Source organism: Hermetia illucens, chromosome 3, assembly GCF_905115235.1.
Source record: "Hermetia illucens chromosome 3, iHerIll2.2.curated.20191125, whole genome shotgun sequence".
Taxonomy (NCBI): Eukaryota; Metazoa; Arthropoda; class Insecta; order Diptera; family Stratiomyidae; genus Hermetia; species Hermetia illucens.
This window is the reverse complement of record NC_051851.1, coordinates 98938441-98953338: the sequence shown is the minus strand read 5'-3', so window position 1 is coordinate 98953338 and position 14898 is coordinate 98938441. Positions and strand designations below refer to the sequence as shown.

General features: G+C 41.1%; 1 protein-coding gene across 2 annotated transcripts in view; it reads left to right on the top strand.

Moving 5' to 3' along the window:
• The window catches only part of LOC119651771 (adenosine deaminase 2-like), a 120698-nt gene that overhangs the window by 46935 nt on the left and 58865 nt on the right, over positions 1–14898 (top strand). For both annotated transcript variants that reach the window (XM_038055524.1, XM_038055523.1), the window contains exon 2: positions 7874–7960. In XM_038055524.1, the coding sequence (XP_037911452.1) occupies positions 7882–7960 (79 nt within the window). In that variant the 5' untranslated portion in view covers positions 7874–7881. The remainder of the gene's footprint in view (positions 1–7873; positions 7961–14898) is intronic.

Genomic DNA, 14898 nt, shown 5'->3' with positions numbered 1-14898 from the left:
GAAAATGTGCGTTTTAGCCAATGAGCTCTTTATGCATTCCACACTAACTGAATTTGCCCCATTTCTAACATCCAAGGTCAACATAACAGAAAATTTACTAGAAGATATCGCGTCATGAGCTAACTTCAATTGCATGCTATACTCCAATCCAATGAGCTTCTCTGGAGCCAAATTGTCGGTAATAGTCGATTGTATAATATGATTTCTCCCAGTTATTAGGCCGCCGTAGAGAAACAAGTATCTGCCTCTTCCACGACAACAAATCAGTTGCGCCAGTCCTAACAGCATGGTTAGGAGCTCTATAAGGAGCGGCATTTAATCTTTTCTATCCTCGCTTCTCTGGAAAGTCTCTACAAGTTCTTTGTCATTGTCAAAACAACCCTACTTATGAGCGTTACTTTACAATTTCCGTGGTTGGTTGGTTTTATAGGAAAGAGCGCCGGGACGGCCCAAGTGAGCTGTAGTGCTCGTAGGTTCTTTATAACCTGGGATTCAACTCTCTCCCCTTAGAAGATCCTTTTAAGCATTGATCGTTTCAGCAATAGTTTTAGTGCCTTAGTAAATACTTGTAGTATTTACCATCTTGACAGCGTCGCGTCGCCAAAAACTTCTTTGGCTCTAGGATCAAATCTTCCTTTAGGAGCTGTGGTGTGTGCATCTTTGGCACCTTTTCTAGAGGCAATCTTTACAAAAGGGGAAGCATTCACTGATACGTAATATTCTCCCCTGTTCTTCCATTTTAAGACCCCTTGTTTTTCACAATATGCTTCTCCCAATTTCCTACTACCCACCCCGACATTCACTTACATTAACCGCATAATATTTTCAATTTTATTTCCATTTTCCCAAAGCCTACCACCTGTTAGCTTCCTCTAAAATTCTAAAAGTAGTTTACATATTTCTATAAAAATTGTCAATTTGTGCATAATAACATTTTCCAAAAATTGTACGACCGGTCAAAAGGGAACATTGATTTTGCATTTAAACTTGACTGGTTCATATCTTTCGGTATGCAGGCCTAATGGTTGATCTGGTTGAAGCGAGTGATATTGCATTTCGCTGAGCGGGACTAAGACTGGCTGATCGACGACAGCAGAACAGCTGTACCGGGAAATGAGTTTACAGTGGCAGCGATTATAATATACACTAGAACGCGTTTAGATTATTGCGGAGAACTGATCGAATCCTTTTTCTGAAATAATTGCAATCCCGCATGTAATAATTGATTTAAAAGTAAGTGTGGGAAATTTTAATCAGAGAAAAAATGCAGCCCAAGTGCAAATGCAAAGTGGATTGAGTCTCCTTTGTATAAAAGTTTTGCCTTATTATTCCTCGGTGTTATGTTGCCTTCGTATTTTAATTTAGTCGAACGAAAATTCTATATAGAGATATTGATCCCAAATTGAAGAAAATCTGATGGATACACTCCTTTCTTGCGACGAAAATCAAATTCGTGAGAAATTAGTCAGCGTGAAACTTTCGGACTGGTACGAAGCTAGAATGCACTCGAATAAGTGGAAAGAATGGCCAATAATCGAAATTGTAACAGATGACCTCAATTTGACGTTTTAGTCTAAAACTTTCTTGTGTGTTGTTACTGCTGCGCCGCGACAGACCGATGCAAAAATGTATTATTCTCCGCCTGGGGCCTTGTTTCGCCTGCGTCCTTCACGTATGCAGAGGCATCGATGTTAGTGGGGACAGGACAGGAAAATATTAAGATAAAAAAATATGGGAGAAGTGGTTGAGAAAGAGTGAAATTGGTCCGAAATTTCCCCGCACGAACGTCGACCGGCGATGGTGCATGTTTAATGTGAAAAGGAGGATTATGTCTTTTCAGTATCTTAATATCTGGACGCTCTCAGTTATTTTGAGGTCGCCGCAGTTCCGAACCAAAACTAATTTATCCTGTGTTCCCCCAACACCCTCGACTCAATACCTTCATTCCTCCTTCCTCCTGCCTCAATGACTTCATTCTTTGCTTCACACAATTATTGAAATCTGCTGTAAGTATAATAGAAATTCTATTCTATTGCTGGTAGCTTTTCAGCTCCGAATTCCGCTGATTAGTCAAGCACTGTTATTGAGAGAACAGCTACAATCACGATATATTTTTGTTATTGCGTGTAAATGTTTTCTATTGGGAAAGAATGAGGAGCTTCAGGATATAATCCACTCGAAACAGATCGTGCTGTTTTCGGGAACACGTTCCTGAGGACATAAGCCTTGCGGACGTTAGGACAAACTCGAAGACCTGAGGAAGTATCGCGACAATGTAAGAAATTTACATTAAGTACAATCTCGTTTGTAAACTAGTCATGAATGAATGAAGCGTTAGTATGACCATATTTGTCATTGATAAATTCCAGTTGGAATTTGATTGATTTTCTAATTGATGTAGTCCAACCCTGACCTACGGTTTCCCAGCATGGGCTACCATGTCTCCGAACGTAGCAGAAGCCCTCCAACGCTTGAAAGGACGATACTCAGGAAATGCACGGCCAAATACAGAAGGCCAAACCTAAAATTCCACCAAAACTCTCTTCTGTACGACCTTTCCGGGGTTTGCCCCATAACTCCGCACATGATCAAGCTGTCGCGCGTCAGACTGAAAAAGTGGCTGTCCCACCCTAACCCGCTGATAAAAAATCTCGCTAAACGCAATGCACTATTACGCGAGCAGAGGTACTACGTGTAAGGGCTGACTCTCCTCTCAACCACCACGTCTCCTCTCCCTCCTTCATCCCCTCCTTCTATCAAAACTCCTCCCCGGACTTTCACAGAGGCTAACCGCGTAAGCCCATTGTTCTGGCAGTCAATCCCCCGCGCAGATGTAGATCACCTCCTATTATTTTTTTCTTTACCTAGTACAGATTAAGACAATAGACACTAATTAGCCTATACATAATGTAATATCGCCAAGCATTAATTTCTTCCCTAAATTAAGGTCCCTCCTTCTACCAATTTAGCCCCACAATACATACCCCGCAATCCCACAGCCCTTTTCATTCCTCCCCCCTTGGGTCACTGTCCTCGCACAGGCCCAAAACGAATAAAAGGTAGCCCTTTCTCAGAATGCTAACACCATTGAGAAAGGACTCCGCTTTACTCCAATTCCGTTAATCAATCTTGTCCACCGGTGCCTAAAAACTCCCTTTCTCCCGTTTCCCAGTACGGAGTACTATTTTGTTTTATGTTTGTTTAGTTTGTTTAGTCGTAAGTTATAAATTATTACTAGGTTTAAGCACATGCTATGTCAAATGAGCACTGATATGCACCACCTTCTCACTTTATAACATGTAACCGGCTAGGCCGGATATCTCCGTAGGTTAGCGTTACATACTTAATTAGTCACGCTTGAGCTTTTAAGTTATTATTCCTTTGTACAGCACATGTATTTCTTTTCTTTGCTCAATAAATAAATCTGAAATCTGTCTAATTGATGTAAACTCCCCTGAAAATCTCCTAGGGGAAGCAGGCCTATATCTCATTTTCCATGGTCTATGATTAATGTTATTTTTCTTTTTTTATTTTTTTATTTTATTTTTCTATTTTTTTTTTATTTTCTTCTTTTATTTTTTTTTTGTTTTCATTTTCTTATTCTAATTTTTCTGGTTTTATTTTTTTTTCTTATTTGCATTTTCCTAATTTATATTTCCGTTCTTATATTTTTTTACTACTCTGAATTTATATCTTTTTCTTTTTTTTTAATTACATATGGAAAGGAATCCAAACTGATTCCCCGTTTAATTTGAGGACCTCCTTTTCACTACCCCTTTTTAACCAAGAAAAACTGTTTACAAGTGACATCCTCCAATATCATGATCTGAGGATATCAAGGTAGGGCGAGAACCTCAAAAGCCGTGCCTGAAAGTATATCTGAGGCAGGGGAAACATTGATGGAGTATGTGATGCGTCGTGGATAAACTTTCTCGATAGCAACACTTTTTAAGGTTTTGTGTAAAACAACGGTAAATCGATTTTAATAGATTTGTGAAGTATCAAATTAAAGGTCCCGGTTAGTACTTTTCGAAGCCGATCTTAGTTTTGACTTTTGTTAGAAAGGTGAGGACTGCGGGGGGTTGAAAGTGGTCATTTCTTTAAGGGGGCCATTCTCACAAACTGTGCAACTGAAAAATCTGAAATAAATTAGGAGGCTGCCACTCTATGGTGTCTGGGCTCTGAAATACCTTCCATACCGATATCTGTTCAAATAAAGTTAATAATAGTATATTACTATAATTTTTAATAATTGGCTGCAAAACCCCCCTCAAGTTCATCCTAGCACCACACACACATAATATAGAGTATGATCTTACCAAGTTTGTTGGAAATCGTACTATTACTAACAAAGTTATAATACGTCAAAGTTGCAGCTTCTTTGTAAATTCAAGACTCTGAATGTCAATATCACACGAAAGTGGATACTTTCACATAATATATGCATATATTACGTGGTACGTACTAAAAAATACACAAAACTTTTCGTACCTGAAGCATCCAACTTCCAGTTTCTCGACTTCTTTATTTTTTCATTTCCAGGTTTAACGCTCGTGTTGTTTATTTCAATAGGTGCGCGCGAATCTCAGTGTTTGATTTATTTTTCAGAATCCGGTGACAATACATCTGAATTTTTGTGAAATGACATGTGAGGGATTAAAGTGTTCCTGAGACTGGCTGTCACAGAAGTATACAAACACGTATTGGCGGAGCACTTCGATGGAACTTCAAAATTTGCGGGCGGACCTTTCACGGTCAAATTCGCATCCCCGGTCGTCTCTGGCCACTCAGAATGGAAATTTAAGCACCACCAATCCAATTTGATGAGGATGAAGCCTTATACACCTCGATGCTCATCCTACCGAGACAAAGAGGGAAATCTGATTTCCGACAGAATGGGCATATTGGAGCGATGGGTTGAGTACTTGGAGGTCCCGCCAACTGAGGACGACGAAAAAATACTGCCACCACCAAGTTTAGGAGAAACAGTCCGTGCAATTCATTAGCTAAAAAATCATAAGTCGCCAGGAGCCGATGGAATTGTAGCCGAACCTCAAGACCATTCGACATCAACAACAGTCTACGACAAGGAGATGCCCTATCATGCGTCCTCTTTAACCTGGCCCTCGAGAAAGTGATCCGTGATGCTGAGGTAAATGCAAGAGGAACGATCCTCTTTAAGTCCACCCAAGTACTGACCTATGTTGACGATACCGACATCATGAGAAGAACAACCCGAGACTTACAAACTGCCTTCATCCAGATCGAGCAGGTGGCGCGAGATCTTGGGATGCACATCAATGAAGACAAGACAAAACATATGGTGGCAACGTCAGCACCGAAAACCAACCAACCAACAACATCAAACCGTACTGGTCAAACGGGAAAAAAAAAAAAGGAGAATACAACTTGGAGACCGTTGACAATTTCTCCTATCTAGGGTCGAAAATCACAACCGATAATAGTTACGATGATGAAATCCGCGCACGGTTGTTGTCAGCCAACAAAGCCTATTTCAGCTTATAAGAACTGTTCCGCTCAAAACGTCTCACCATAGGGTCGAAGCTCTTACTGTACAAGACTATGATCCTGCCAGTCCTAATGTATTCCAAGGAGACTTGGGTTCTTAGCAAGAAGAATTGCGAACTCTTGACCGCGTTCCAGAGAAGAATCCTGCAAGGAATTTTTGGCCCCCTACATGAGGATGGACGATTCCGTAGCCTACACAATGACGAAATCTATGAGCGATGCCATGACCGTCCGGTTGTGGATAAAATGCGGCTCAATAGGTTACGGTGGGCGGGTCACTTAATCCGTATGGATGAGAATGATCCCACCCGGAAAGTCTATAAGGGCAATATCTATGGTAGAAAAAGAAAACGAAACAGACCCTGCCTAAGATGGAGCGATGGCGCAGGCCAGGACGCCAGACAGCTTTTCCATCAAAAAAGCAATTTGGAATGCTCATATATTAGTTATAATGGTTTAAAAATTAAATTTTCACAAGACGGAAAAGACAACGCCGTGATTGGCTGATACTTCATGTCACGTCACGAAGCGAGCAATTTGAATCTTACCTATGAGGAAGCATTCGGTTTAGTGTTTATTACTTGCTACTTTTTAAGTAATCAATCAGCGTTGCGTGAAAGGACAATCTTTCAATTTACCTTACGTTTCGACAGTAATGGTAACAAGCTATATAGCAAATTCTGGCAAGTGTAGGGTCCCGAAAAGAAAGATGTCAAAACGGATAGTTCAATTGTATTGTTTACTCCATATTAATTATACTCAGTATAATAACATTGTTGTAATGTTGATTAGTATCTATCCGCATCGATTGCTTCAAACATATTTTGCATTTTGCAAGTGTGAGAAATTAAATTAATGCAAATCTTGGCCATATTGTTGTATAATTGATTTACATGTGCCAGCGTAAGACTTATAAAAACAATGCAGTGGAGGACGTGCAGTTAATGTGCAAGGACAATATTTACAGGTCTTGGCGGAATTAATACTCGAACACAGGTGCATAAGAATCTTCACTCGTATCGTTACCTCGTTACTTGGGCGGTAATAAAACGTACGTTTTCTAACGCTGTTATCAGTTAACATTTAGTACAAAGATGGGAGGGCAGGGACTAGAAATTGGTCATTTCTTTCACGGACCCATTCTCAGAAACTACCAAACCACAAAATCTGCAAAAAATTACGAACCTACCACTAATTCGTGCCTAGGCTCTGAAATGCCCTCCATGCCAATATCTGCTCAAATCAAATTAATAATGGTATATTAATAATAATTATCGTTAGCGCAAACATCCAATTGGATCAAGGTCTTGATATAAAATTGCAATTTATATTCATTGACTGAAAAGCCCCCCCCCCCAAAATTCATCCGAGAATCAGTATGCAGTAGCATAGGCTATAATACAAAACACGATCCTACCAGCTTTGGTGGAGATCGCAATATTACTAACAAAATTATGGTAGGCTAAAATTGTCGCTTCAGTGCAAATTTTACGGCTTTGAATGTCAGTACCACGATAAAGAGAATACTCCGACATAATATATGCATGTACAGTACGTGCTAGGTGGATGGAACATATGTCCACATAAATATTTTCCAGCTTCGTCCAGCTTTTGGTTTCCCGTTCTTTTTAGATGTACCTTTCTCATCGCTCGTATTTTTCCTTCGAACAGAGAAAATAAGATTCGTCGGAACTGTGCTGTCCTGTTTCGTTCCCTATTTTCTGCATTCCTCTATATTTAGGGATTCCCTCAGAACGATTTGTCCACCGTTCACAACCATGCATCAAGAGAGATCAAAGAATTACTGACCTTCTTCTAAATCGATTTAGCCCTAATTCCTGCACCTTCTCTCCATCTAGCTTCTACTTGCGGGCAAAGTGCCATCTCCCCAACGTCAGTCTATCAAGCTAAATTCGACGGACAAAAAAATGGATTTTCGAGCTTGTACACAATGTTTCCGATCCGTTTGCACTGGTACTGTGTCCTTCATATTTTGGGTGACCTATCCATGGCTATTTTGTTCCCGGTACTAAGAATGTGCAAATACGAATATCTGCTAAAGCTCACTTTGCACTAGCACATGTGCACATATTTATATGAAAAATATTAAAGTTCCTCACAAGTACAAAATTTTTCATATTTGAAATGTCCATCGTTTTTAGTTTCCAATTCTCCTCCCCACCTTTCCAGTTAGTACGTCAGGTCCTGTTTGTTTGATGATGGTATTATTTATTTATATTTAGCGTGTCTTTAATAATAAAGAATTGTTTATATGTACACATATATTTGTTTAGCTGATTCATAGCTGTTCTAAAGTAAATCTTTTTGATGCTTCCCATTGCAGACCGCAAAATGAAACACAATGGATTGGTAGCCGTAATCACGTGGTTTATGGTTTTTGGATTTACCTTATGCGCACCGCCACAACTCAGTAAGTTTCTGCTCACTTTAAATTAAAGACTTTTTGTTTTAATTCTTCTTTGCAGCATTATTGTTTCATGCATGCTTCAAGGCTGAACTAAAATCACCATGGCCAAAACAATTTATAATTTGCTATCCATAATTCACAATGTAATTTTGGAAGAAGGATGTTACACATATTGACGAAATCTATTAGTTCACCCCTCAGAGCGCATTTTGTTCTGTTTTAACGGCCTTGAATTGTTTCTAACGTGCTAAATTGCGTGGCTAAAAAGCGAAACGAAAGTACTTCATCTTCCAACTCCTAGCACAAAACCACTCTACAGAGGCACAACTCCGTGGCTTCTACACATAATATAATGGTGCCAATATTCCAATTAGTTTGTGCAATCTTTTGATGAAAATCGGTGCCCCGGATTCTATGTAAGTTCCCAGACTACGCCATTAGCTGACATAACACTACAAAAATTTTGCAAGAGCAATGACTTATCGTACGCCTACCACCTTTGAATTAATGTTTGTCAGTAATGCATATTGAAAATCACTTCTATTTTATTACAAGAAGCTGCGTAATCATGGTTGTCGAAAGCACTATTCGAATAAATTTCTAGTCTTTTTGGACCATTTACATTATGTATAGTACATAACCTTGCGTAATGGAAGGCCATGGTTCATATGTTACTAGTAACAGAAGAATTAGCGTCGAAGGTTGGGCATTATCCTACTCAACCGTGGATGCATTCCTATCTAGTCCAAGCAGGTTAATTATCCCATGCTAGCGCAATGCTCCTTGATGTAGCATTACTGTTCTAGCAATAAAATGGTTCAACAGATTTTAAAAACCAGGATTCAAACTCGACTCTTTCACTATTGATTATTAGCTTTATAGATATCCTTCATGTTTGAAAGCGACATATGCTAGGAAATTTCATTTAGTACATCGAGGTACAATCTCACAGGAATTTGACATCCCAAGTGGAATCCGCTAAGGTTGTATCTTGTCACTTATACTTTTTCATGACAGATAAAGGCAAGGTGTATGGCAGCAAATAGTAATCTTCCCATTTGCATTAATGGGCAAAACATCGAAGACATTGAACAATTTGTGTATCTAAAAGCGTTGCTTGAAGGCACCGAACTAGACATTGCTCGACGTATTAACAGTGATAAATTCGCCGTCGCCGTTTTGACCAAATTCTCAAAATGCGACTATATCAATATCAACATAAGTCGAGGCTATTCCACACCAATAGTATCTCGGTGCGACTATGTGAGTAGTAAATAACAAATGACCGCGACTTTTATTCAGAAGCACCAGGTTTTCATCAATTCAGGTCTGACATGGGGAACACAGGCCTGAGACAATAACGAGTGAAGAGCTTGGCCGGCGCACGCTGGTCGGAATTGCTAAAATTTTGGCATAAAATCAGAAAAAGATTTTTAGATTTTATACGGAATACTCAGTTACTCTAATAGAATATAAAACAGCGCATCCGAATTGCATGGTAATTTAATTTTTACAATAGCCCTGTTAACTGCAGCTGTCTTAACAGCTTCGAAAGTTAGCTTTTTTCATTCATAATTTGGTTGTTCTACATCTACCTCATAACGTGTACTTTGCAATATAAAATAATTGTTTAATATTATTTAACCCACAAATGTTTGCAATTGAAAGATAGCCCAAGGGATGTAGAATTCAGTAAACTAGCCCAATTTTATTTTTGTATATGCTATGTCGTTGCCTTTATGTGTTGTTGCTATGTTGTTTTTTAGGTCAAGATACGCTAAATGACCCATCTTCTTTGGACAAAAGTTAGTAAGCTAATATGTTAGAAATGTAGATTAGAGATGGACGCAAAAAGATAACGATTTCAGACTGGATCTTTGAAAAAATTGATAAAAATCTTATGTATATTAGCAACCATTCATCGCTTCGTGGGGTATAGCGCATCAACGACACCAACGCGTCATCGGTCGCGGTTAAATGAAATGCGTTTCAGCTCCCCTCGCGACTTGCCGAGACGCTCGCACTCGACCTCTACTGTTCTGCTTGGGGCGTTCCACTGGTCGGTCTTCTTGGGAGAGTGAATTCCACTACCAATTTCTTCGTTTGAGATAGTGTCAGGCCAGCGCAATTTAGTGACACGACGCAGACAGATATTGATGAAAGTTTAGAGCTCTTAGGTAACAGTAGAGATCACTTTCCATGTGCTACTCCCATCTAGCAATGTAGAAAGAACAGTAGCACAGAACAGTCTCAATTTGATCTTCATGCTGAGACTGCATTTCCAGATTTTAAACAGGGTAGCGAATACGAATCTACCGTTGTTAATTCATCGGGCAATCCAGTTCAGTGCCACCCTCGACAGAAACCACGTTTGCTAGATATACAAATTGCTCGACACTCGATGCACAGTTTTGTTAGCTAAGGCGCATAACTCGGTGAGAGAGCAAGCATCGAAAGAGATTTACAACCACATATAAGCTCTTTCGTGATGCGGTATACATTTCTGAAATCATTGCGATCTGCGGCATCTTCCACTTCCTGCGCCAGTGCAGTAGCGAATTCTCTCTAGTTATGGTAAGCGTAATTTACCCTGAACTTCTCGGGATTTCGCTTGATATCGGAATTCGAGCGCGTCATCCATGGCATCGATCGCAGCGATCAATAGAGCTTTCAATCCCTTCCCTTCCTCACTCCACTTCCACAATTCTGACTGGCGACCTTGTAGCACCTGAAAAGAGAGCACTTTTAATGGCGGCCCAATGCCCATCGATATCCTCAGCCGGATTATTGAGTATATCTGCCGTTTGATCAGCAAGATAGCACACTGTTGAAGTGCGGTGGCAGCTCTCCAACCCTGAGGGAAATGGCATACGCAACACGCAAGCGAACGAAGGCGACCATTAGATGATGATCCCCTTCCAGGCTGATGTCAGAGCCTCTCTTGTTACGCACATCCAACAAACAACTTCTAAATCTACTGCTGATCACGAAGTGGTCGATCTGATGAGGCAGTTTTTGTGCTCGAATAATGTGCCATCAATGATGAGGCGGTGGAAATTTGTGAAATCTGCGAACCTCCGACCATTACCGTTGCGGTGACCAAGACAAGACAGGATAAGGATACCTTATGTCCGAGCAAGCCTTGGCATTCAGATCACGCATCGCGATCACAATGTGTCTCCACTGAATTGCGTTTAATTTTTCGTAGAAAGAGTCCTCCTCCATTATATCGAAAGGTTCCGTTGGTGCGTAACATTGTACAATTATGATGCTCCTTAACCTGGATCGGCATCTTACAGTTAAAAATCTGTCAGAAACCGACTCCCATGTCAAGAGAGCGAGCCTTGCGGTAGAAGTCAAAAGAAATCTAACATCGAATTCGCGTCTGCTACCTTCTTAATCCATTTTAAGAGCAACAGATAAAAAAACAAGGACTTGCCAATTATAATAAATTTGTGACAAAAAATTCATTCATAGTATTTCCCACTTTCCAGAAATTGCAACTAAAAGAGACAGAAATTTGGCTGACAATTTGCAGATTTCGAATTTTTAATTCTTAATTAATTAATTATTCGGATAAGAACAAATTTTTCGATAACGACCTTTCATTGTGGTATTGTTTTTTAGAAGTAACGCTCGCTCCTTGAAAACGATATCAAAGGTCCCCAGAATGCTTGCTTTCTCCAAATTGAGCATGAGTTCTAACATTACAGCCTGGGAATTCTGGACTTAAGTAAGTTAGATAGTGGGATTGTGGGCAGCATTCCTTGTCCTTTTGTGACGCTCTCCTATTCTACACTGGAAAACCTGACGAAAGTAAGCGCGAATCCCGTATTGCATTAATGCTTACGGCAACTGGAGACGCATCCTCATTACTTGGACGCTGGTGTCATGCAATAACGGAGGCTTCCGATGCATAGGAGAAGCGGGTCTCAATAACTAAAGGTGACATTGTGACTAGGACGGAGATGTGCTGCAGAAACACTCACACACATTATTCGAGCACACGGGTTTCCATGAGGCCAGTTGGGATTCAACTAACCAGTCACATACGAGCAAGCGGATTGTTTGCGTAACAAGAGATTTCCTGACATCGGTTTCGAAAATGATCATCATTTAATGGCTCACCTCATTCACGATGGTGAGCAGCTGAAGACGTTGATGGAACATTTCACCACTTTTCTCTGTTGCATAAGATCCACTGAAATTCCGCTCGTTAGGGGTGAGATGGCTAATCACTGTATATGCGAGTAGGGGCAGCACTTCCACACAAAAGTGGAAAGGCACTCATCTTGAATACTACAATGGAAGGATGTTTGTGTGCTAGAATATATCAAAGAACATTTCGGAAGTCTGAAGGACTAGATCTTCACTTTTCGTAGTCTTCATGGATTTCGAAAAGTGCTGAATTGTTCTACGCTAGAAGGTGCCCCAGAGAAATTAATAGCTATTAGACGTGTAGCGCTGCAGAAGGGAACAAGTGGACGGTAGATGCGTGTAAACATAAAAGATACTACCGGAAAGGATAATAGTCGCATCATTTCAGCTAATATGTAGCTATTAACAGGACGACATATGAAAATGTCGCATGCTGCACCACAGTAAAATCCCGTAGGAATATGATAGGTGTATTTTACGCGCTAAGGGTAAATGATGAGCAGTAATATATGTGAAGCACGCAAATGTCTGGCGCCGCTATAAGTGGGACACTCACATAGGAAACGTTCCGTCGATTTCGATCCCCCATTACAGAACGGATTCGTCTCCTATCCACAGAAGTGTCAATATCACACCTCCCACCATACTTCAGACCACAGCATGCTCTAAAGAGGGAATAATGAATTTTCTGCAAGACTTTCGTGTTTCGTGTTTTTGCCGAAACCCCTAGTTTTCTCCTTTCCAGTTTTGTGATCTCTTCTCGTGGATGATGTACCTACAAGCAAGTCTACACTGACTAATTTCTGGTTCGTAAAAATTCCAACCGGTTTTGTAAGAGAGTCGGACTTAGACGACCGAAACCACGGAGCCATCGACAATTCTTTGCCGGCGTGAATGGCATGATGTGGGCCCAGCTTTGCCAAGATGGTAGTTGTGGCCTGTATCAGTAGCCAGTCACTTCGGGATCTTTGACGGGTAGTGTGCATTAACCGCATTTTCCCGAGCGAGCTAAATCAACAAAACTGAGATGTTGACTGTTTCACAGAAAAAACCACACTAGAAGAGGCCACCAAGAGTGAATGTGCAGAGGTAACCAATGCCCGGATTGATATCACAATAAAATCTCTTAACAGAAAGAAAATCGGAATTGGTTGGATAGTATGCAGGATACAAGTTCGAACAGCCCCCGCCAAGTGTAGTATGCAGTCTGGTAGGGCAATATGCCGCAGATATGCCCAGCTTATAAAGCGAATACCTGGAACGAAAATGGTAGTCGCGTTCCCTGAGGAGATCGTATCGCGCTTGATGATTGCATTGCGCATACTGCGGGCTAGGGGTGGTGTTCAATCTTCAGAGTTATAGAAAGAATGGCAATGCGGTTAACATGGCCCGCATCCTGCAAATCAATATGAATCGGAGTGAGTTACACTCATAAGCTGCTAGCGCAGTTCACTGCGGAATAAAAGCTGATCTAGTATGCATCACCGCTGTCATCTGGGTCTGGATTGGCACCCATCTTAGGCTTCCTACCAAAGGCGGAGAAGATGGCTTATTAAGGATGTTAAGGAATAGCGTTCTTTAGTGTTTATCTAACACCGCATGAGACGGCAGCAGACTTTCGACGCAGGCTTGATGCTCTGGATGATGGCATTTTGGACATGATGTAGCGTTGTGGTTACGGATGATTAATTGTCGCCAAGGCGCTTAAATGGTCCGAATGTTACCCACGTTGAAGAACAGCAACTTACAAATGTATAGCAACTATTTTGGCAAAACAAGAGAAAGATGCAGATGGACTGCATCATCCGCTCATTTGCAGTTAAGGTGCTGGTAAATTCAAAGCATGGCGAGACTGACTATTCCTTTACTCAGTTTCTAAGTGAGCACGAAAGTTTTCAGTCTTACCTGCAGAAGATTGAGAAGGCAAGAACTCTTGGTTCTGTATTTTGCAATGAGGTTTTCCTTTTTTTCTTGTGAATGGTGGGATGGAATTGGTCAATAACTTTACCCAAACACAGTTGAACTCACTCCAGGCAGAATTGGCGGAAGAATACTGAGGAACACTGACAGGTGGACCGTTTTGCTAGAAAAAAGATAGAGCTTCTTGCCCTCTACTCCCGTCGATGAAAAGAATTTGTTGATTTGAAGGCTCCCAAGGCGAAAGAGATAACCCTGAAGTAATGTGATATACGGTTCCAAGCTAGTTCTAGTGACGGCGGGGAGCTGTTTAGCTGGCGGGTTGGGGGAAGATTAGGAAGTGAGAGAGAAATGGATGCCGCAATAACCGCAGTCAACAGAAATCCTGGAAATGAAGCATCAACAAATGATCTTTACATTGACCTGAACAACGTTATCATAAATACGGCCACAAACATACTTGGCCCCAGCCGCAAAAAGGGTCGAAACGGCTGGTTTGGCGATGAATGTAAGTTAGCTACGGAACGGAAGAATGATGCATACCGAGTAATGTTGCATTCTCAAAGAACGCGGGCACGCGCAGACTTATCACGAATTCTGGCGAGCGGAAAAGCGACCTCACAGACGGGAAAAGGAAGCCTGGGAAAACCGACAGGTCTGTGGACTCGCAAAGTGCAGGGAGCAACCGCACCAGGCGCAAGCTTTGCCAACATGTCAGCAGGTTCAAGCCTTATACACCTCGATATTCATCCTACCGGGACAAAGAGGGAAACCTGATTTCCGACAGAATGGGCATATTGGAGCGATGGGTTGAATACTTCGACTTTGACTACTGAACAATCCGAATATCAGCGAGGTGTAGGTCC